The sequence below is a fragment of the Rhinopithecus bieti genome, unplaced genomic scaffold (genome assembly GCF_001698545.2).
Source record: "Rhinopithecus bieti isolate Rb0 unplaced genomic scaffold, ASM169854v2 scaffold_11252, whole genome shotgun sequence".
In the NCBI taxonomy this organism is placed as follows: domain Eukaryota; kingdom Metazoa; phylum Chordata; class Mammalia; order Primates; family Cercopithecidae; genus Rhinopithecus; species Rhinopithecus bieti.
The window spans coordinates 2478923-2501010 of NW_016806895.1; the positions used below are offsets into that span (position 1 = coordinate 2478923).

The 22088-nt window shown below is 40.5% G+C and overlaps 1 protein-coding gene across 5 annotated transcripts in view; it reads left to right on the forward strand.

Moving 5' to 3' along the window:
- Positions 1-22088, forward strand: part of EXD2 (exonuclease 3'-5' domain containing 2) — a 51484-nt gene that overhangs the window by 21694 nt on the left and 7702 nt on the right. For all 5 annotated transcript variants that reach the window (XM_017878626.1, XM_017878631.1, XM_017878628.1 and 2 more), the window contains 3 exons: positions 14741-14997; positions 16386-16512; positions 20892-21223. In XM_017878626.1, coding sequence (XP_017734115.1) covers positions 14741-14997; positions 16386-16512; positions 20892-21223 — 716 coding nt within the window. The remainder of the gene's footprint in view (positions 1-14740; positions 14998-16385; positions 16513-20891; positions 21224-22088) is intronic.

Consider the following 22088-nt stretch of genomic DNA (forward strand, 5'->3'; position numbering starts at 1 on the left):
ATTCTTCTTCTTCTTTTTTTTTTTTTCTTTTTTTTTTTTTTTGTTTACAGGGTCTCTCTTTTGCCCAGGCTGGAATGCAGTTGTTTGATCACAGCAAACTGCAGCCTTAACCTCCCAGGCCCAAGTGATCCTCCCTCCTCAGCCTCCTGAGTAGCTGGGATTACAGGTGTGAGCCACCACACCCCATCTCTTTTTCATAGAGACAGGGTTTTGCTGTGTTGCCCAGGCTGGTCCCAAACTCCTAGGCTCAAGTGATTCTCCTGCCTTGGCCTCCCAAAGTGTGCTAGGGTTACAGGTGTACGTGAGCTAACATGCTGCGCCTTTTTTTTTTTTTTAAGAGATGAGGTCTTGCTCTTTCGTGCAGTTGTGTGATCATGGCTCACTGCAGCCTCAGACTCCTGGGCTCAAGTGATCCTCCTGCCTCAGCCTCCTGAGTAACTGGGACTACAGGAATGTGCCACTGCACCTGGCTAATTTTTTTTTTTTTTTTTTTTTTTTTTTTTTTGTAGAAATGGGGTCTTGTTGTGTTGCCCTGGCTGGTCTTCAACTCCTGGCCTCAAGTGATCCTCTCACTTGGTCCTGCTACAAGCATAAGCCACTGCACCCAGCTGTATTTACCTTTTTCTTTTATTTTTTGAGACAGAGTCTCACTCTTTCACCAAGGCTGGAGTACAGTAGCATGATCTTGGCTCACTTTTCCTCCCGGGTTCAAGTGATTCTCCTGCCTCAGTCTCCTGAGTAGCTGGGACTACAGCATGCCACCACGCCTATCTAATTTTTTGTATTTTTAGTAGAGACAGGGTTTCACTGTGTTAGCCAGGATGGTCTTGATCTCCTGACCTTGTATTTACCTTTTTCTTTGCTCACCTTTTCTTATATCTCTGACCTTCTTTTGGGGATCATCTTCCTTGAAATCATTCTTTAATAGTTTAGGGCCCATTGATAATGAACTTTGTCATTTTGAAAATGTCTTTATTTTGATTTTAATCTTAAAGAGATTTTCTTTGGGTGTAAAGTTCTGGCTTGGCAGTTTATCATTTTCAAGATAGTATTCCATTGCCTTCTGGCTTCCATTATTGCTGCTGAAGATAACTGTCAGTCTATATCTTGATTCTTTGTAAGTAATGTAATTTATTCATATCTCTTCTTAAGATCTTCTCTTTGAGTTTTTGGTTCTGAAGATTCACTATGATGAGTCTAGGTGTTTTATTTCTAGCTTGGGATTCAGAAAAATATCTGGATAATAGGACTGATATGTTTTATCAATTTAAAATTTCTCTTTGAAAATTGTCTTTATCCTTTCTTCTTTCTTGCTGGATTTTTTTTTTTTTTTTTTTTTTTAGACGAAATCTTGCTGTGTCGCCCAGGCTGGAGTGCAGTGCGATCTCGGCTCACTGCAAACTCCGCCTCCCAGGTTCACGCCATTCTCCTGCCTCTCAGCCTCCTGAGTAGCTGGGACGACAGGCGCCCGCCGCCACACCCGGCTATTTTTTTGTATTTTTTTATTAGAGACAGGGTTTCGCCATGGTCTCGATCTCCTGACCTTGTGATCCGCCTGCTTCGGCCTCCCAAAGTGCTGGGATTACAGGCAGGAGCCACCGTGCCCAGCCTCTTGCTGGAATTTAATATTTAACATATCTGAGTCTCTCTAGATTCATTATATACAATTTCTTCTGGTCTCTTTTACAATTCCCTTTTTCTTTATTTGGCTTTGTCTAATCTGTTTAACCTGCCCCTGAGTCTTTTTTTAGACTTTTTTATTGTGAAATATAACACATCAAGAAAAGTGCCTGGAACAAAAATAAACACTGAATGATTTATGTAAAGGGAACAGCTGTGTAACTAGAAACTAGGTCAAGAAACACAAGATTACTAGGACTCCAGAAGCTCCCGTTGTGCCCCCTTGCAATCATTGTCCCCTCACTGCCCTCTAAGGGTTACCATTATCCTGTCTCATAGTACTTACTTTCTTGTTTTCTTTATACTTTTACTACTTAGGCATGCCTCCCTAAGCACTGTAGTTTAATTTTATCTATTTTTTAAATTTAGTATAAATGAATCATCGAGTATGTGCTCTTTTTTGGTCTGGCTTCTTTTTCCAAACATTGTGAGATTTACCTGTGTTGTGTGTGACTATGATTTGTTGCCATATAGTATTCCATGGTATAAATATACCATGACTTATTTTTCCATTCTATTAATGGACATATATACACACGTGTATCTATATATAGATACACTATATATAGACACGTGTGTATATATAGTGTATATGTAATATATATAGTATATAGTGTATATGTATATATACACATATGTGTGTGTGTGTGTATATATAGTGTAAATATAATACAATATAGGCCAGGCACGGTGGCTCACACCTGTAATCCCAGCGCTTTGGGAGGCCGAGGCAGGTGGATCACCTGAACCTGAGGTCAGGAGTTCAAGACCAGCCTGGCCAACATGGTGAAACCCCGTCCCTACTAAAAACACAAAAATTAGCCAGGTGTGGTGACGCATACAGGTATAATTCTAGTTACTTGGGAGGCTGAGGCAGGAGAATCGCTGGAACCCAGGAGGCAGAGGTTGCAGTGAGCTGAGATTGTGCCACTGTACTCCAGCCTGGGTGACAGAGCGAGACTCCATCTCAAAAAAAAAAAAAATGTGTGTTGTGTGTGTGTATAATACAATATATCATTTACATTTGGGGGCTCTTGCAAAGAATGGTGCAATTGAACATTTACATTCATTATTGGGCATATGTGTCTATGAGTGGAGTTCTGGGTCATGGAGTTTGTGTGTGTGTGCATGTGCACGCACAACTTTAACTTTTATAAATGATGCCAAACTGTTTACCAAGATCTTTTTATGAGTTTACCTTCCCATCAGTAGCATATGAATGATCCCATTGTTTCCAGCTGTTTTGAGAAGTGATTATACTAATTTAACCTCCCTATATATGAAAATTGCCTTTGTTTTACATCCTTGTCCACATTTGGTACTGTCACATTTTAAAATTTTATCCATTCTGTTGGGCTTGTAGTAATAGTTCACTATTATTTTAATTTGCATATTCCTAATTACTAATGAAATTGAACATCTTTTTGTATTTTATTGGTCATTTAGATATCCTCCTTTATGAAGTGTCTGTTCAAGTCTCTTGCCTCATTTTCTTTTTTTTTCTTGCCTCATTTTCTATCGAGTTATCTTTATAGAAGTTCTTTATATATTCTGCATATGAACCTCTGAGAGTTAAATTTATGCTGTAAATGTTTTCTCCCATTCCGTGAATTGCCTTTACATTCTTTTAATGTTTTCTTTTGATAAACAGAAGATCTGTGTAGTAAAGTTTGTCAGGTCTTTTCTTATACACAGTCATGAACATATTCTCCCCATGTTATTTTCTTGGAGTTTTATGGTTTTAACCTTGGCGATTCAGATTTACCATCCACCTGAAATTGATTTTTTAGGTGTGTTTGTATATGATGTGCAGTAGGGTTAAGTTTAATTTTTTCTCTCAAAGGGATAGCCAATCTGCCTAGAATCACAGATTGAAAAGATAAACCTTTCCTGATTGCTCTGCAATGCCACTTTATCACAAAATGGGTGTCTATATGTGTCTAGATCTGTTTTTGTCTTCATTGTCTATTTTTCTATTCTCCCACCAATTATTATATATTCTTTTATTTACCTTTGCTTTAAAATAACTCTGGATATCTGGGACAGCAAGACCTGCCATCTTGTTCTTTTCCCACAATATCTTGGATAATCTTGATACTCTACATTTTCTTTTGTGAGATGGAGTCTCACTCTGTCACCTGAACTGGAGTGCAGTAGCATGATCTCAGCTCACTGCAGCCTCCACCTCCTGCGTTCAAGCCATTCTCCTGCCTCAGCCACCCGAGTAGCTGGGACAATAGGTGCCTGCTACCACACCTGGCTTGCATTTTCTTACACGTTTTAGAATCAATTTTCAGGTCCTATAAAATTTTCTTGAAATTTTAATTGAGATTGTATTGTATAGGTAAGTTTGTAGGGAACTGACTTCTTTATATCGTTGAAGGGTTTTTAAAAATTGACATGAAATTGTATGTATTATATATAATGTTTCATGCATATATACATTGTGGGATAATTTAGCTAATTAACAAATGCATTACTTCACATAGTTATCATTTTTTAATGATGAGAACACTTAGCATACACTGTCTTTGCATTTTAGTAATACAATATATCATCATTAACTATAGTCACCATGCTGTACACTAGATCTCTTGAACTCATTCCTCCTATATAACTGTAATTATATATTCTTGATCAACATTTTCTCATCCTCCTCTCCTCCCAACCATCCTAGCCTGTGGTAACTACTATTCTACTCTACTTCTATGAGATCAACTCTTTTATTTTTTATTTTTACTTTTTAGAGACATGTTCTCGCTCTGTCACCCAGGCTAGAGTGTAGTGGTGTGATCATAACTCACTACAGCCTTGAGATCCTAGGCTCAATCAGTCCTGCCTTACCCTCCCAAGTAGCTAGGACTACAGGCACACACTACTACAACTGGCTAATTTTTATTTTTTTTTAAGAGATGAGGTCTCACTATGATTCTTAGGCTGGTATTGAATTTCTGGCCTCAAGTGATCCTTCCACCTCAGCCTTCCAAGTAGCTGGGATTACAGGAGGGAGCTACAATGCCCACCAAGATTAACTTTTTTAGATTCCACATATGAGAGAGCTCATGCAGTATTTATCTTTCTGTGCCTGGCTTATTTCACTTAACAACATAATGTCTTCCAGATTTAGTCATGTTGTCACAAATGACAAGATTTCATTATTTTTTACGGACAAATAGTATTCCATTTTAGAGAGATATATCTATATCACATTTTCTTTATCCATTCGTCTGTTGACGAACACTTAGGTTGATTCTGTATCTTGGCTATTATGAATGGTGCTGCAGTAAACATGGGTGTGCAACTATCTCTTTGACATACTAATTTTATTTCACTTGAGTATATATCCAGTAGTGGAATTGCTAGACCACAATATTGAGTTTTTGAATCTAAGTATTTGTTTAGACCTTTAGTTTCTCTTAATAATGTATTTATAGTTTTCTGTGATTTTAAATTTAAGTATAAATGGAGATTTTAAACATTTTTCTGTTTCTGGTACATGGAAATGCAATTGAGTTTTACATATTTCTCTTATATTAAGGAACCTTTCTAAACTCACTTATTCTAATTACTTGTAGATTCTTTTGGATTTCTATTAGACTATTATCTTTGAAAATGACAATGTTATTTCTTTCCCGTCCTTGACATTTTTTCTTTCTTTTCTTGCCTTGGTGTACCTGGCTAGGATCACAGTACAGCGTTCAGTAGATGTGGTGATAGTGGACATCTTTGACTTATTCCCTATCTCAAAATGACAGCCTTTTTTTTTTTTTTTTTTTGAGACGGAGTCTCGCTCTGTCCCCAGGCTGGAGTGCAGTGGCCGGATCTCAGCTCACTGCAAGCTCCGTCTCCCGGGTTTACGCCATTCTGCTGCCTCAGCCTCCCGAGTAGCTGGGACTACAGGCGCCCGCCACCTTGCCTGGCTAGTTTTTTGTATTTTTTAGTAGAGACGGGGTTTCACCGTGTTAGCCAGGATGGTCTCGATCTCGTGACCTCGTGATGCTCCCGTCTCGGCCTCCCAAAGTGCTGGGATTACAGGTTTGAGCCACCGTGCCCGGCCAGAATGACAGCTTCTAACATTTCACCTTGAAGTATAATATCTGCAGGAGGTTTGTAGATCCGTTTATCAGATTAAATATGTTCATTTCTACTCTTGGTTTGCTAAGAGTGTTTTTTTTTTAAAATCATGAACGGTTGGTGAATTTAATCAAATTTTTCTGCATTTCTTGAGATAATTATGTATCTTTTCTCCTTTATTCTGTTATTGTGTTGAAATACATTGATTTTTGAATTCCTGGGATAAATCCAACTTGACCATGATGTCTTATTCTTTTTATACATTGCTAAGTTCATTTTGCTAATGTATTTTAGAGGATTTAAAACAAAATCTGTTTATGAGTCATATTGGCCTATGATTTGTCTTTCTTAAAATTGCCTTGTCAGGTTATATATGTATTTATTTATTTTTGAGACGAAGTCTCGCTCTTTCACCCAGGCTGCAGTACAGTGGCACAATCTTGGCTCACTGCAACCTCTGCTTCCCAGGTTCACGAGATTCTCATACGTCAGCCTCCCGAGTAGCTGGGATTACCACACCCAGCTAATTTTTGTATTTTTAGTAGAGACGGGGTTTCACCATGTTGGTCAGGCTGGTCTCGAACTCTTGACCTCCGGTGATTTGCCTGCCTCGGCCTCCCAAAGTGCTGGGATTACAGGCATGAGCCTCTGCACCCGGCATTTTTTTTTTTTTTTAAAGAGACAGAGTTGGGCTGGGTACAGTGACTCACTCTTGTAATCCCAGCACTTTGGGAGGCTGAGGCGGGTGGATCACGAAGTCAGGAGTTTGAGACCAGCCTGGCCAACATGGCGAAATCCCGTCTCTTCTAAAAATGCAAAAATTAGCCAGGATTGCTGGCGGATGCCTGTAATCACAGCTACTGGGGAGGCTGAGGCAGGAGAATCACTTGAAACCTGAAGGCAGAGGTTGCAGTGAGCCAAGATTGTGCCACTACACTCCAGCCTGGTCAACAAGAGTGAAACTCTTTCTTAATCAATCAGTCAACAATAAGAGATAGGGTTGTCCTTTTGCCTAGGTTGGAGTGCAGTGGCTCAGTCATAGCTCACTGCAGCCTCAGATTCCTGGGCTCAAGCGATCCTCCCACCTCAGCCTCACAGGTAGCTGGGACTACAGGTGCACACCACCACACCTGGCTAATTTTTTATTTTTTTGTGGAGGTGGGGGTCTCGCTGTGTTGCCCAGACTGGTGTCAAACTCCTGAGCTCAAGCAGTCCTCCTGCCTCAGCCTCCAAAAGTGCTGGGATTACAGGTGTGAGCCACTGTGGTTGGCCATTGTCAGGCTTTGATTAAAAAAAGTTATGCTAGCTTCATACAACAAATTAGGGGTGTTTCCTATTTTTATGTTCTCTGGAAGAATTTGTATAAGACTGTCTTTCTTTTTTACTTAAATGTTTAGTTAGAATCTACTGGTGAAGCCATCTGGAGTTTTCTTTTAAGGGAAGTTTTTGAATTATGGATATAATTTCTTGAATCGTTATGGAGCTATTCATATTTTCTATTAATGTCTCAGTTTTGATAAATTATATATTTCATCTATCATCTAAATATGTTATCTTTTAAAATGTTTAATTACTGGCATAAACCAAGCATAGTGGCGCATGCTTGTAATCCCACCACTGTGGGAGGCTGAGGCGGGAGGATCACACTTCAGGCTAGGAGTATGAGACCAGCCTGGGCAACACAATGAAAATCTGTCTTTACAAAAAATTTAAAAAATTAGCCTGGCATGGTGGTGTGAATCTGTAGTCCCAGATACTCAGGAAGCTAAGGTGGTAGGATGGCTTGGGCCCAGGAGTCCAAGGCTGCAGTGAGCTATGATCACGCCACTGCACTACAGCCTGGGCAACAGAACGAGACCATGTCTCCCCCTCCAAAAAAAAGTATTGACTGGCCGGGCGAGGTGGCTCATACCTATAATCCCAGCACTTTGGGAGGCCAAGCAGGTGGATCACGAGGTCAGGAGTTTGAGACCAGCCTGGCCAACGTGGTGAAACGCCGTCTCTACTAAAGATACAAAAAAAAAAAAAAAAAAAAGCCAGGCGTTGTGGTGCACACCTGTAATCCCAGCTACTTGGGAGGCCGAGGCAGGAGAATTGCTTGAACCCGTGAGGCAGAGAGGTTGCAGTGAGCCGAGATTGTGCCATTTCACTCCAACCTGGGTGACAGGGTGAGACTCTATCTCAAAAAAAAAAAAAAATTATTGGCATATATTTGTTTATGATATCCTCTGACAATTTTTTCCCCGTTTGGTAGATATCTAGGAATGTCTCTTTTTTCATTCCTGACTTTGCTTACTTGTGCTTCTCTCTTTTTTCTTGATAATCCCTTCCATGGGTTTATCAATTTTATTAGTGTTTTCAAATAACCAGCTTTTCACTTTGTTGATCTTCTTTATATTTGTGGTTAATTGATTTCTGCTCTTATTTCTATTGTTTCTTTCCTTCTGTTCTCTTGCGTATAATTTCTTATTCTTCATTATTCTTCAACCAACTTTAGTCTGACATCTTTCCATATTACTCCACTGAAACTGATCAAGTTGATGGCTTTCTTGTTTTCTAGTCCAGTGGACACTTATTTGGACTCATTATTCTTGCTCCCAAAAGCATCACACTCACATTCTTCTGTCTCCTGTCTTGTTTTACCTGATATCTAAATATTGAAATGGATCAGGCTTGGTCTCCCAGATAGTGGGTGGCTACAAGAGCCAAACAGATTCCGTAAATGAATGATACAGAGTTATTGTTTGCATTTTTTAATACATAGGAATGTTCTCAAATTCATAAGGAAATATATTACCTTTCATTTTTTCTTTAAACATAAGGCCTCTATGGTCTTTCATTTTTGTAGTTTTACTAGCAGCATAGATCCTGAGAAATATTTCTTTGTATTAGAAAAATAGTTGTGTACAAATATGATGGGAAGTGGAAGATGACAGTTGGCTTCAGTTGAAAAGACATCCTGGTGAATTAGAGAATTCATGCCTCATATAAATGAGAAAGCTGCCATATAGTTCAAGCCAACTGTTATTGGATTGTCCAGTTCTTTAAAAAGAAACTTGGAGTGTGGATTTTTTAAAATGTGAACTCTACTAATTAAAAAATTCTGGCATAAGTTTTTAAATACTTGGAGATCAAAAATAATATGATAATAAAAGCATGTCTGTGAGTCAGCAGATGGATCCGTGGGCCACTAATTTATGTCTTCTAATTTACATTCCTTTCCTGTATTCTCATCTAATTGTATGGCTTTAAATACCATTGATATGGTGATTACTCTCAAAATCAGAATGCCAATCTTTCATATCCACCTGCCTACTTGACATCTCTCCTTGAATGTCTAATAGTCATCTCAACCTTAACATGTTCCTAACAGAACTCATTCTTGATTTTTCTTCCCAAACTTGTTATCCCTAGTCTTCCCCACCTTTAAGATTAAAATCAGTGAGACATTCTTCTCTCTGAGGGTTGTCCAACAGGATGGTGATATGATTGAAAGTCAGAGATAAACAGACAGTTATAATATGTTAAATTTCTTTAATGGCAAAATATATGCAAATTCAAAGAAGTGGTTATACAAAGCAGGAAATAACACAGCATGCTATCTCAAAGAGATATAGGTTTCTTTGAGTTACCTATAATGAGGTGTAACTGTGGATAAATCACCAGTACAAAATGAATATCCTGCCATGTTTTAGAAGCTATTATTGCCCTTCTCCTGAGGCAGGTGGAGACATTAAATACCTTTTTGGTCTTCTGACTCCTGCCTGGTCCTTTCTGGAGACTCTGGCTACATATTTCCTTGCATAACAGGTACAAATAATTGGTGCAGTAAAGGTTGAGCGAGGTGATTTTCCCAAAACCATCATCCTGTAGACCCAGTGTATTAGTCCATTCTTGCCCTGCTGTAAGGAAATACCTGAGACTGGCTAATTTATAAAGAAAAGAGGTTTAATTGGCTGTACAGGAAGCATGGCAGCATCTGCTTCTGGGGAGGCCTCCAGGAGCTTTTACTCATGGTAGAAGGCAAAGCGGGAACAGGCATCTTACACGGAAGGAGCAGGACCAAGATGGCGGGGAGGTGCCACACACTTTTCTTTCTTTTTTTTTTTTTGAGACAGGGTCTCACTCTGTCACCCAGGTTGGAGTGCAGTGGCGCGATCTTGGCTCACTGCACTCTCCAGCTCCCAGGCTCAAGTGATCCTCCCACCTCACCCTCTGGAGTAGCTGGGACTACAGGCACACACCACCATACCCATCCCCATGTGGTCCAGGCTGGTATCAAACTCCTGGACTTAAGCGATCCGCCCACCTTGGCCTCCCAAAGTGCTGGTATTATAGGCATGAGCCACCACACCCAGCCACCACACATTTTTAAACAACCATTATCTTGAGAACTCACTCAGTATGCAGTACCAACGGGGAAGGGTGCTAAACCATTTATAAGAACTCCATCTCATGATCCAGTCATCTCCCACCAGGCTCTACCTCCAACATTGGGGATTAGAATTCAACATGAGATTTGGGTGGGGACACAGATCCAAACTATATCACATCCCTACTACCTCCTAAGTCTAAGCTTCAAGTATCTCTCACCTGGACTATTGCAAATCTTCCCCTGACTGGCGTCCCTGCTTTGACTCTTGCACATGTAGCAATCCTTTCTCCGTACAGTAACTAACAAAAATACAGATCAGATTATGTCAGTCCTTTGCCCAAAATCTTTCCATTGCTTAGAGTAAAATGCAGGTGGCCAGGTGCAGTGGCTCACGCCTGTTATCTCAGCACGTTGGGAGGCCAAGGCGGGTGGATCACGAGGTCAAGAGATCGAGACCATCCTGGCCAACATGGTGAAATCCCGTATGTACTAAAAATACAAAAATTACCTGGGCATGGTAGCAGGCACCTGAAGTCCCAGCTACTCAGGAGGCTGAGGCAGGAGAATCGCTTGAACCCGGGAGGCGGAGGTGGCAGTGAGCTAAGATTACACCACAGCACTCCAGCCTGGCAACAGAGTGAGACTCCGTCTCAGAAAAAAAAAGAATAAAACGCAAATGTCTCAATTACCTGCATGCTCTTAAGGTCTTACTTGCTGTAGCTTCTTTCAGCATCTCTGATTTTGTCTCCTCCTACTCTCTTCCCATTCCTACTCTTACCAGCGTCTAGCCACAGTGGGCCTTAGTTCTATTGCCTGAACAGGGTAAACTCATTCCTATCTCAAAACCCTGGCCTAAATTTAACTGATACATAAATTCCACAAACTAGGGGTGCTCATTTGTTAACCTGTTCCAGCCCAGAAGATGGTCCCACGTCGTTCTTTGCTGCCTTCGTGAAGTCATTTAAACAATCACAGGCCCTTCCAGAAACCATTTTTTAAGAATACTGTTTTGTTTTGTTGGTTTTTTTCTTTTAAGAATATTGAAGCCAAAATGGATTATCCCCTGGCTTCTGGAAGGAGGACTCTAACCCAGTGTTCTCTAAATGAATCACTGAAACAGCAGAGTGTTACACATTGTATCTGTAATGATTGGTGGTATTACTCAGTTAAACTTTGTGTTTTGTGTATCTATAACACATTAATGCAGCAATATATGTGTGTAATTTATAAATATATGTAGTATATGTCTCAAACTTCTATATATGTTGACTAATTTTATTTAATCTAGGATTAAATGTGTCACTTTTTAATGATGTTGATAAGCCAAGGGTTTCTTGTTTTCCATTAATAGTGATGTCAGGGCAAAAAGACATTAGAAAGCAAAAGGGGAGAAATATGAGAAATAAAGACTAAGTATCTTTTTCTTTAAGCTAAATTGACTGTCCTAGAACCATTATTCTTCCAATTATATATTCAATATAAGTTATGTAGCTAGAGGAATCATAAACATTTGGATTCCTAGTGAGAAAACTTTGATTATAGTATATTGGATCTTAAGCACAATCCAGAAACGTTAAAGACAACTCAATTTACCTATCTGTCTATTTATCTAGTTATTTATTTAATGTATTTTATCTTTTTCTTTTCTTTTTACTCACCACTATATTAACAAGGAAATCAATGTATGGTAGACAATGAGACGTGATTGTAAAGAGGTACAAATATCCAACCTTAGAAATTTGTAGTGAGTTTTATGTCAAATTAGCAGTTCTAGCTATTAGAAGTAGAGATTTATAGCTTTTTCTTGGAGAAAGTTGATATCACAGAGGGAAGGAACTACTCATTAATTTTTAAAAAGGTAATTTGGTCACATCCAGATGAATTATTAGAGAACAGGAACCCCAGTAGTCAAGTTTTTTATAGGTGTTTTTAACCTTGGCGGAGCCCCAAGAAATAGACAATGAGATCAAACTGGCATGCTTTCGTGTGAGGATACGGAAATAGCCCTCATTGGTAAAGCAGTGCCTAAGAAGGAAGCCTAAGTCTTTTGTGGTTAGATCATGGTTTTACTCCACCTTAGAAAAGAAGTTGAGGGCTAGAGGTATCTCACGCCTGTAATCCCAGCACTTTGGGAGGCTGAGTGGGTGGATCTTTTGAGGTCAGGAGTTTGAGACCAGCCTGGCCAATATTGTGAAACCCTGTCTCTATTAAAAATACAAAAATTAGCCAGGTGTCATGGCAGGTGCCTATAATCCCAGCTACTCATGAGGCTGAGGCAGGAGAATCACTTGAACCCGGGAGGCAGAGGTTGCAGTTAGCTGAGATTGCGCTACTGTACTCCAGCCTGGGCAACAGAGCAAGACTGGGAAAAAAAGTTGAGGGCCAGAGCCCTCCCCAATTTTTTTTTTTTTTTAACAGCAGTTCTTTTGTGATCTTGACTATTTCCTCTGTGTGATTTTGGTCACTTCAACTATGCAGTGTCCCTCCTCTGATTAATTGTGACACTTTGCTTGAAACATTCCTCTGGCATTTGCCATGTCATTTTGTGTGTGTGTGAGCTTGTGTTTATGTGTATCCATCCTGCTCTTCCTATAAGATTATAAATTCTTTAAATCAGCACGCTGTCTTCCATTACTTTGTATGCAACTGTGGCACTGCAGGCCCAGCAGGCAGCTAGCACAGTAGCGAGAGGACCACATTGCCCTAGAGCAGTTTCTCAGCCTCCTCACTATTGACATTTTGGGCAGATGATTCTTTGTTTTAAGGAACTATTTTGTACATTGTAGGATGTTTAGCAGCCTTCTGGCCTCTGCTTACTAGATGCCTATGTACTTCCTCCCCACTTGTGACAACCAAACATTTCTCCAGATATTGCCAAATGTCTCTTGGGGTACAAAATTACCCTCAGTTGAGAACTGCTATTCTAGGGACTGAGAAATTTAGGTGATAGTGTGATAGTCCTAGCTTTGCCATGATCTCACCATATTTGGTCAAACTAATTCACCTATATTCCTCTCCTGACAAGTGAGGAGGATTGGAATTTATTGGGTACTTAATCTGGGTTCTGTCGATAGCTTTAGGGAAACTTTAATCCCTTGAAAATGTATGTGAGTTTTGTGTATACATTTTTCTAGGAATAACATCCTTAACTTTCAGCATTTTTTCAAACCTTTCTATGACCCCAAAAATACTAAGCTTCAGCCAGGCACAGTGGCTCATGCCTGTAATCCCAGCACTTTGGAAGGCTGAGGCAGAAGGATCACTTGAGGTCAGGAGTTCGAGACCAGGGCAACATGGTGAAACTTCATCTCTACAAAAAATACAAAAATTAGCTGGGTATGGCTGTGCATGCCTGTAATCCCAGCTACTCAGGAGGCTGAGGCAGGAGAATTCCCAGCACTTTGGAAGGCCGAAGCAGAAGGATCACTTGAGGTCAGGAGTTCGAGACCAGGGCAACATGGTGAAACTTCATCTCTACAAAAAATACAAAAATTAGCCGGGCGTGGCTGTGTACACGTATAATCCCAGCTACTTGGGAGGCTGAGGCAGGAGAATTGCTTGAACCCGGGAGGCAGAGGTTGCAGTGAGCCAAGATTGAGCTGCTGCACTCAAGCCTGGGCGACAGACCCAGACTCCGTTTCAAAAAAAGAAAAAAGATTAAACCTTGATCACTTACTGTATAAAGTTTTTTTGTATCTTTTAAGATTTAAAGGCCCTAACTTATGCTCAATATATATATTTTTTTTATTTTTATGAACGCCATTTGTGACTAGAAAATGCTGAGAAAGCACTTTGTGCTACCAGGATTTATTATATTATCAGGTACCACTTATCTCCTACCTCTTTTTAAAAATTGGATCTTGAGTCAGTGATGATAAGGTAAATGACTAGAGTTACCTGCGTGTACATTAGAGAGGCTGGATAATGAAAAGAGGATGTTTATCGTTTCACACTGTACTCCTTAGCCTTTTTTCCTTAGCCTTTTTTTTTTTTTTTTTTTTGAGATGGAGTTTCACTCTTGTCTCCCAGGCTGGAGTGCAGTGGCGCAATCTCGGCCCACTGCAACCTCTGCCTCCTGGGTTCAAGTGATTCTCCTGCCTCAGCCTCCCATGTAGCTGGAATTATAGGCATGTGCCACCACGCCCAGCTAATTTTTGTATTTTTGGTAGAGTTGGGGTTTCGCTGTGTTGGCCAAGCTTGTCTCGAACTCCTGACCTCAGGTGATCTGCCTGCCTCAGCCTCCCAAAGTGCTGGGATTACAGGTATGAGCCACCGCGCCCGGCCTCCTTAGCCTTGTAAAACCAGCATGTTCTATATGACTGCCACTGTATGTCCCAGAGCTCCCCTGTGTCAGCTGGTCACTGTTTATGGACCACTCGTATTTCAGGCCTTGGTGTTTGGGGTTCTCGGTAACCTTTGTTGAGGCTGCTGCTTCACAAAGTCCATTGTATTCGTTACTGTAGGCTTATCTGTAGATGCAAACCAAAACCTGGTCAGATGCTCCCTTTGGGAATTTAAGGATTCACCTCTTAGACTTTTTTGCCACAGTTATATGTTGTGCTTGCTGCTGTGCTAAGGTGTGAACCACAACCCTGTCTTCCTCTGTTGCAGGTAAATTTGGAAGGCAAAGCCAGCCCTCTGTCACTTCTACAAATGGCCTCCCCAAGTGGCCTCTGTGTCTTGATTCGCCTGCCTAAGCTAATCTGTGGAGGAAAAACACTACCAAGAACGTTACTGAATATTTTGGCAGATGGCACCATTTTGAAAGTTGGAGTGGGATGCTCAGAAGATGCCAGCAAGCTTCTGCAGGATTATGGCCTCGTTGTTAGGGGGTGCCTGGACCTCCGATACCTAGCCATGCGGCAGAGGTGTGGTTTGTATGAATGCTGGGATTCCTGTAGCTGTGGGACAAATATTTTAGCCAGATTTGTAGATGCCTGGGAATCAGTAGTGAAACATGTGAAATTGTATAGGAGACTACAGGCTTCTAAGATGCGTATTGCATTTGTGAGAAGACATTCCAACTTCTGTGAAACTTTGGTTACCTAGAATTAGTCTTTTTAGATCAAACATTACTGAGATATCTCACAGCTATAGGCTAAAAGCTGGTGGTCCCATTGGCTAAATTATGGCTGCAAAGGGTTTTTGGTTTTCTTTTTTCCCGTATGATATTTTGGAAATTTTATTTAAATCAAGAAGATTTAATGTAAAAATCTGTATTTCTGGCTTCTCTTGAAAAATTAGGTAATCTGACTACACTGAGTCTACAGTTCTAGATGGCAGCATTTGGCTGGGTAGCATATGTGCCCTTTAGATGAGCATGCTCTGTTCAGTTTGCCCACCACTCCCATTGTAACCCCTGGCTCCTCCTGATAAGCCTTTGAGTTTACAGACCCTGCTTTAGGCCAAAAATGATGGTAGACCGGCCCTTATCTGGGAGGAAGAGAGATTTCCTTTAGAATTTTACTCCTACGGAAATTTGATTTCAGCTTGTCTTTTTGGGGCGGGGGGTCATAATTACCTCCTCATGTTTATGTACAGGTCCTCATTTATAACCTTGTGGACTAAAACAGCCTCTTGCCCTGCCTGAAGTGACACAGTCACTACAAGGTTGGAGATTTGGTAAACTAAGAGAAGGCCTGATTAAAATCTGTGCTTACCACAATTTTTTAGTATAAAATGAAATTTTATTTTAGTTTGTTAGTTTGGCTTATATAAAGCTCTTATAAGTGAAGTATAATTTTTTAAAGTAACACATTAAGATATTGCTGTAAAAATTAAAACTGTGAAAGTCTATGGGGTATAACAGTAAAAGCCTCCCTTCATCAGGCCCTCCTTTCTTTGGCACCAGCTCCCCAGAGGTGCCACTGTCACTGTGTGCTGTTAGAGGCAGCGTGGATAGAGGCTAAAAGCTGACTCGGGAGCAGACTGCATGGGTAGGAGTCTCAGGGCTGCCACTTGCCAGCTGTATGACCTTTGGCACAGTACTAAGCCTCTCTGTTCCTCAGTTTCCTCATCTGTAAAGTAGAGATGATAATGTAGCCACCTCTCGGGGTTGGTGTGAGTATTGAATGAGTTAAACTACAGAAAGGATTTATAAAGTGTTTCACAAATAGATAAATTATCATTTTCTTTGATGTCTAGTGAGATTGAGTATGTTATCTCTTTATTGGCTATTTATATGTCTCTTTTGATTTTCTTGTTCATGTCCTTTGCCCATTTCTGATGCATGGTTTTATTTCTTTCTTTCTTTTAGAAACAATTTGCTCTGTAATGGGCTTAGCCTGAAATCCCTCGCTGAGACTGTTTTGAACTTTCCCCTTGACAAGTCCCTTCTACTTCGTTGCAGCAACTGGGATGCTGAGACTCTTACAGAGGACCAGGTACTTCTTATCAGAGTAGTTGAAGAATGGAAGGTCATTGTTTCTGAAGTATAACTGTTTATAAAATTAAAATTCTCGGCCAGGCGTGGCCGGGCGCAGTGGCTCACACCTGTAATCCCAGCACTTTGGGAGGCCGAGACGGGTGGATCACGAGGTCAGGAGATCAAGACCATCCTGGCTAACACAGTGAAACCCCGTCTCTACTAAAAATACAAAAAATTAGCCTGGCGTGGTGGCAGGTGCCTTTAGTCCCAGCTACTTGGAAGACTGAGGCAGGAGAATGGCGTAAGTAAACCCGGGAGGCGGAGCTTGCAGTCCGCAGAGATCGCGCCACTGCACTCCAGCCTGGGCCACAGAGCGCAACTCCGTCTCAAAAAAAAAAAAAAAAATTAAAATTCTCAAATATAGTATAAGTATTGGATGGAGATGCCTTAAAATGGATTCATTCTCTGGTGATAATCCAGTTAACTGGTCTACAATAAAATAATCACTTAAATAAAAGATAAGAGTCCTGCTGTTGTTTCATTTTTGAGATGGAGTCTCACTCTGTTACCCAAGCTGGAGTACAGTGGTACGATCTTGGCTCACTGCAACCTCTGCCTCCTGGATTAAAGCAATTCTCCTGCCTCAGAGATTACAGACGTGCACCACCACGCCCGGCTAATTTTTTTTGTATTTTTAGTAGAGATGGGGTTTCACCACGTTGGTCAGGCTGGTCTCAAACTCCTGACCTCAAATGATCCGCCCACCTCAGCTTCCAGGTGTGAGCCACTGCACCCGGTCAAGAGTCCTGATTTTTTTGACCTTTTACTATATGTTGGGCATTTCAGAAAAAGGAATTTTTTTTTTATGAATACAAATGCATAATTTAAAAAAAAACATAGTGTTATAAGTGTGTAGGAGTTATAACTTATTTTCAGAAGCAGTAAATAGTTCCCTGTATTACCTTTCCCCATTCCTAATCCTTCTTCCTTCTTCTCCTCAGAGGCAACCACTTTCATTTCTTTCTGGTAATTATCATTATACTTCTAAATTACATGCATGCGTTATTCTTCCTTATCTATATATATTATCTTTTGACTTCATACTATGGAAGATATGGTTTAGTACTCTTGCAGCTCCCCTGCCCCTAGACAAATACTTCTCTTCCCCATCCTCCCAATTTAGGCAAATCATCATTTTTATCAGGTTAATATCCAGTATTTATATTATTTATAGCTGAGTCACATAGTAAACTGCAGTTACTTTTATTTCCAGGATTAATAATTAGTATTTTGTTTGCATAGTGTCCATGTACCTATTGTTTCCACCCCAGACTCCTTACCAGAACTATGGATCTCCTCTGGGCTGGTTCAGACACCCATCAGGTCACTTACTTGTTTCCTTTTCCCTTGGAGCCTTCTTTCCTAGAGCCCTCTCTCATCTGGCTCCTCCCAGGACGGACTGCACTCTAGGCCTGCTGCCCAACTCTCCTCCTGGAATTTGCATTTACCATCAGCCTGGAATTCCCTTCACCTCTCTTTCATAGTAGATCCTCTGTTTTTTAAATTCCACGTCTTTTTCCTTTCTTGCTTTGGCGGAGTACGTTCATAACAGCTTCTTGAGAAAGGGAGCATGAGAAGTAAAAAAAAAAATGTCAGTAACCGTGTCTTTTCTCTCAGGTGACTTAGTTTCTCCAGAGATGAATCTTCTAGTATTCTATTCAAGAAGCGTGAGCCCCACTACCTATATTCCAGTCACTGAGTGGGGGAAAAGCGCCAGTGGTCTTAACATTCAGTGTGTAATCTCTCCCTTAATCCCCCTTTCTTCAGGTGACATTTCGTCCCTCCCTTCAGTTGTGAGTGGTATTACCAGGTCCAGATCCTCTGTGGTTTAACCATTATATGATTTAAACTTTTACTGTCTTTTGGGCTAGGGGAGGGATAGTTGTCTGGTCCTGTGCTGTAAAGGAGGAGAGCAGGGTGTAAGTGTTCTCTATGGAGATTTCACCTTACCCTTCTGTTTTCACCCTTGCCTTCACAGATACCTGGTGTCTCTAGTCCTCATGCTTTCCTGGTTCTGTGGCTTAAACCCATTAGAACTTAGGCTTTTTGCCATACCACTTGCATAGGCCTAGTTTCAACCTTGTTTGCTGAGTCAGTTACCACTTGTTCATCCTTGAGAAATGTTAACTGGTTTCCAAAGTAGCTACACCATTTTGTATTCCCACCAGCAGTGTATGAGGGTGCCGTTGTTCTACATCCTTCCTGACATTTGTTATTGTCAGTCTTTTCCATTAGAGCCATCCTAGTAGGTATGAAGTGGTATTTCATTGTGGTTTTGATTTACATTTCCCTCGTGAGTAATGATGCTGGACGTCTGTTCATGTGCGTATTGGCCATTTGTATATCTTCCGTGGAGAAATGTGTATTCATACATATCCTTTGCCCATGTTTTAATCGGGTCATTTGTTATTTTATTTTTGAGTTTTAGGAATTCTTTGTATATTCTAGATCCTTTTCCGATAGATGATCTATAAAGTATTTTCTCCCATTATTTGTTTGAAGCACAATAGTTTTTAATTTTGATGAGCTCCAGTTATCAGTTTCTTTTTAAAAATCTCTTCTTTTAATTGCTTATGCTTTTGGTGTCACAGTCAATAAATCATTGCCTCACCCAAGGTCATGACGATTGGCTCCTATGTTTTCTTCTAAAAGTCATATAGTTTTAGCTCTTGCATTTAAATTTGTGATCCATTTTGAGTTAATTTTTGTGTGTCTTGTGAGGTAGGGGTCCACATTCACTCTTTTTCATGTGGACCTCCAGTCATCCTAGTACCATTTGTTTCTTTATCATTAGAAAATAATGTGTTAAAGAGAACTCTGAAGTCTTTGCATTCAAGCACACATTCTTCTGCGGGAAATAGTCTGCTAATAGATATTCAGATTGTTGGATCTAGGTGGAAAATTTTATCCAAACTTGTTTTACTCTAAAAGTATAAATGATCCTTACTAATAGAATTATTCACTGGCTTGGTTATTAAAGGTGAAGTAATAGAATTTTAAAGTCCTTATACTTTTGTTGGGAAAACCTGTTAATTTTAGTTTTTAAAAATTTTATTTATTTTATTTTTTTTGAGATGGAGTCTCACTCTGTCGCTCAGGCTGGAGTGCAGTGGTGCGATCTCAGCTCACTGCAACCTCTGCCTCCTGGGTTCAAGCCCCAGGTTCAAGCGATTCTCCTACCTCAGCCTTCCGAGTAGATGGGATGACAGGTGCATGCCACCGTGCCCAGCTAATTTTTTGTATTTTTAGTAGAGACAAGGTTTCCCTATGTTGGCTATGCTGGTCTCGAATTCCTGACCTCAGGTGATCCGCCCGCCTCAGCTTCCCAAAGTGTTGGGATTACAGGCATGAGCCACCGTGCCCAGCGGAATTTTAGTTTTGACCACAGTACTTTTCCTTTTTTTTTTTTTTTTTTTTTTTTTTGAGATGGTGTCTTGCTCTGTCTCCCAGGCTGGAGTGCAGTGGCGCGGTCTCAGCTCACTGCAACCTTCGCCTCCTTGGTTCAAGCGATTCTCCTGCCTTAGCCTCCCAAGTAGCTGGGTTTACAGGTGTCCGCCACCACACCCAACTAATTTTTTGTATTTTTAGTAGAGACAGGGTTTCACCATGTTGGCCAGGCTGGTTTCGAACTCCTGACCTCAGGTGATCCACTCGCTTTGGCCTCCCAAAGTGCTGGAATTAAAGGCGTGAGCCACTGTGCCTGGCCCATAGTACTTTTCTTTATGACCAGCTTGCATATCACTAGTTGCTTAGGAGAATGACTTACTACTATTAAATAAATAAATTCCAGGAATGGGCCCTGTGACTTTGATTTGAGGCCCATGTTTGAAACCTATTTGTTTTCTTTGTTTTCAATATCTTATTAATGGATATGGCAGGTTATTTCTGATTGATTGACACAGACCTCTTAATGAATCATGATTTCAGCTATTCCAGAGGATGACTGCCTCCAAAGTGAATTTCATGTACTAGTTATCAGGCCTTTGTTAACTACCCTTCCCCCAAAGTTGAGAGAAATCTGTCCAGCAATTTGGTAGCAGATAGAAACTTCACTGATTTATATAGGTGAGGATTTTCCAGCATTTAGAGTAAGTCATTCTTTTAGCTATTTTAGTTAAAAACATAGCGAACATGAGAGTTAATCATGCTATTCAATTTACTTTTGTATAGTTTGAAAATTTTATAATAAAAGTTTTAAGGAAGTATATGGTGCCCAGGTTGTCGTACATTTTGAATTAGGATCCTAAGAGCTGTCTATTTCTTTGTGATTGACTTTGAAGTTGCTCTCTCTGGTTTGCCTTCCAGATTCCACTGATCTCTGACTTTTCTCTTCAGGTAATTTATGCTGCCAGGGATGCCCAGATTTCAGTGGCTCTCTTTCTTCATCTTCTTGGATACCCTTTCTCTAGGAATTCACCTGGAGAAAACAACGATGACCACAGTAGCTGGAGAAAAGTCTTGGAAAAATGCCAGGGTGTGGTCGACATCCCATTTCGAAGCAAAGGAATGAGCAGATTGGGAGAAGAGGTTAATGGGGAAGCAACAGAATCTCAGCAGAAGCCAAAACATAAGAAGTCTAAGATGGATGGGATGGTGCCAGGCAACCACCAAGGGAGAGACCCCAGAAAACATAAAAGAAAGCCCCTAGGGGTGGGCTATTCTGCCAGGTAACTGAGTCACTCCCTGTCTAGTAAAGAGTCAGTCCCAGCCTTAGCAAACAGTGTGGTGCTTCCCTTGGGTCTAGGGAGAAGGCTTGTAGTAGGGGAGCAGCAGCTCTCCAGGGGTTAATCTTGCTTTTTCTTTCCATCAGAGACGTTTGGACTCTCCTTTGCTTTATTTATGTATTTTTCTCCTTTTCCCCTCTTTTACTTTTTTATTTTTTGGCAGTTGGAGTGGAAATGAGGAAAGCTTAGCTTAGTTCTGTCATTGACCCTGATGTGACCTTAGGCCTTAACTTCTCCAACTGTAAATGGGGGTATAATTATCATTCCTTCCTTGTTTCAGGCTAGCTGCAAAAATAAATAATACGTAGTGCCTCATACTTTTCAGGAGAAATGCATCATTTGATTTCTTGTTCATATGTTAATTGATTATTTAGAATGACATCGAGCAAGAAAATGTTACTCTCTAGCCAATGAAAAATTTCCTGTATAACTTACTCCTCTATTGTAGGAAGATGACTGATAAGTACTTTGGAGCATAAATTTGGTCCCTGTAGCAAAATGCCTTTAGGAATTAATTGGATGATTAAATTGAAGGAAGTGTTATTGCGTGTGAGTTAGAAGTAAATCCACATGGCCCTCATTACTTTGACTTCAACTTTAAAAGTTTTAATTTACTTTGTTTCACCCAGTGATTTGGCAATTTTCTTGTTGCTTGGTTCTTTTTTGCATTCACAGAAGAGCTGTGTGTAAACCACCCAACACACTCCCTAATGTCCTAATCCATAAGTTTAAAAACTAAAGGCATAAACTAATTCATTTTTAGGTCTGTTTCCTAGCCCAATGCAGGTGAGGATTAAACATGGTTTCT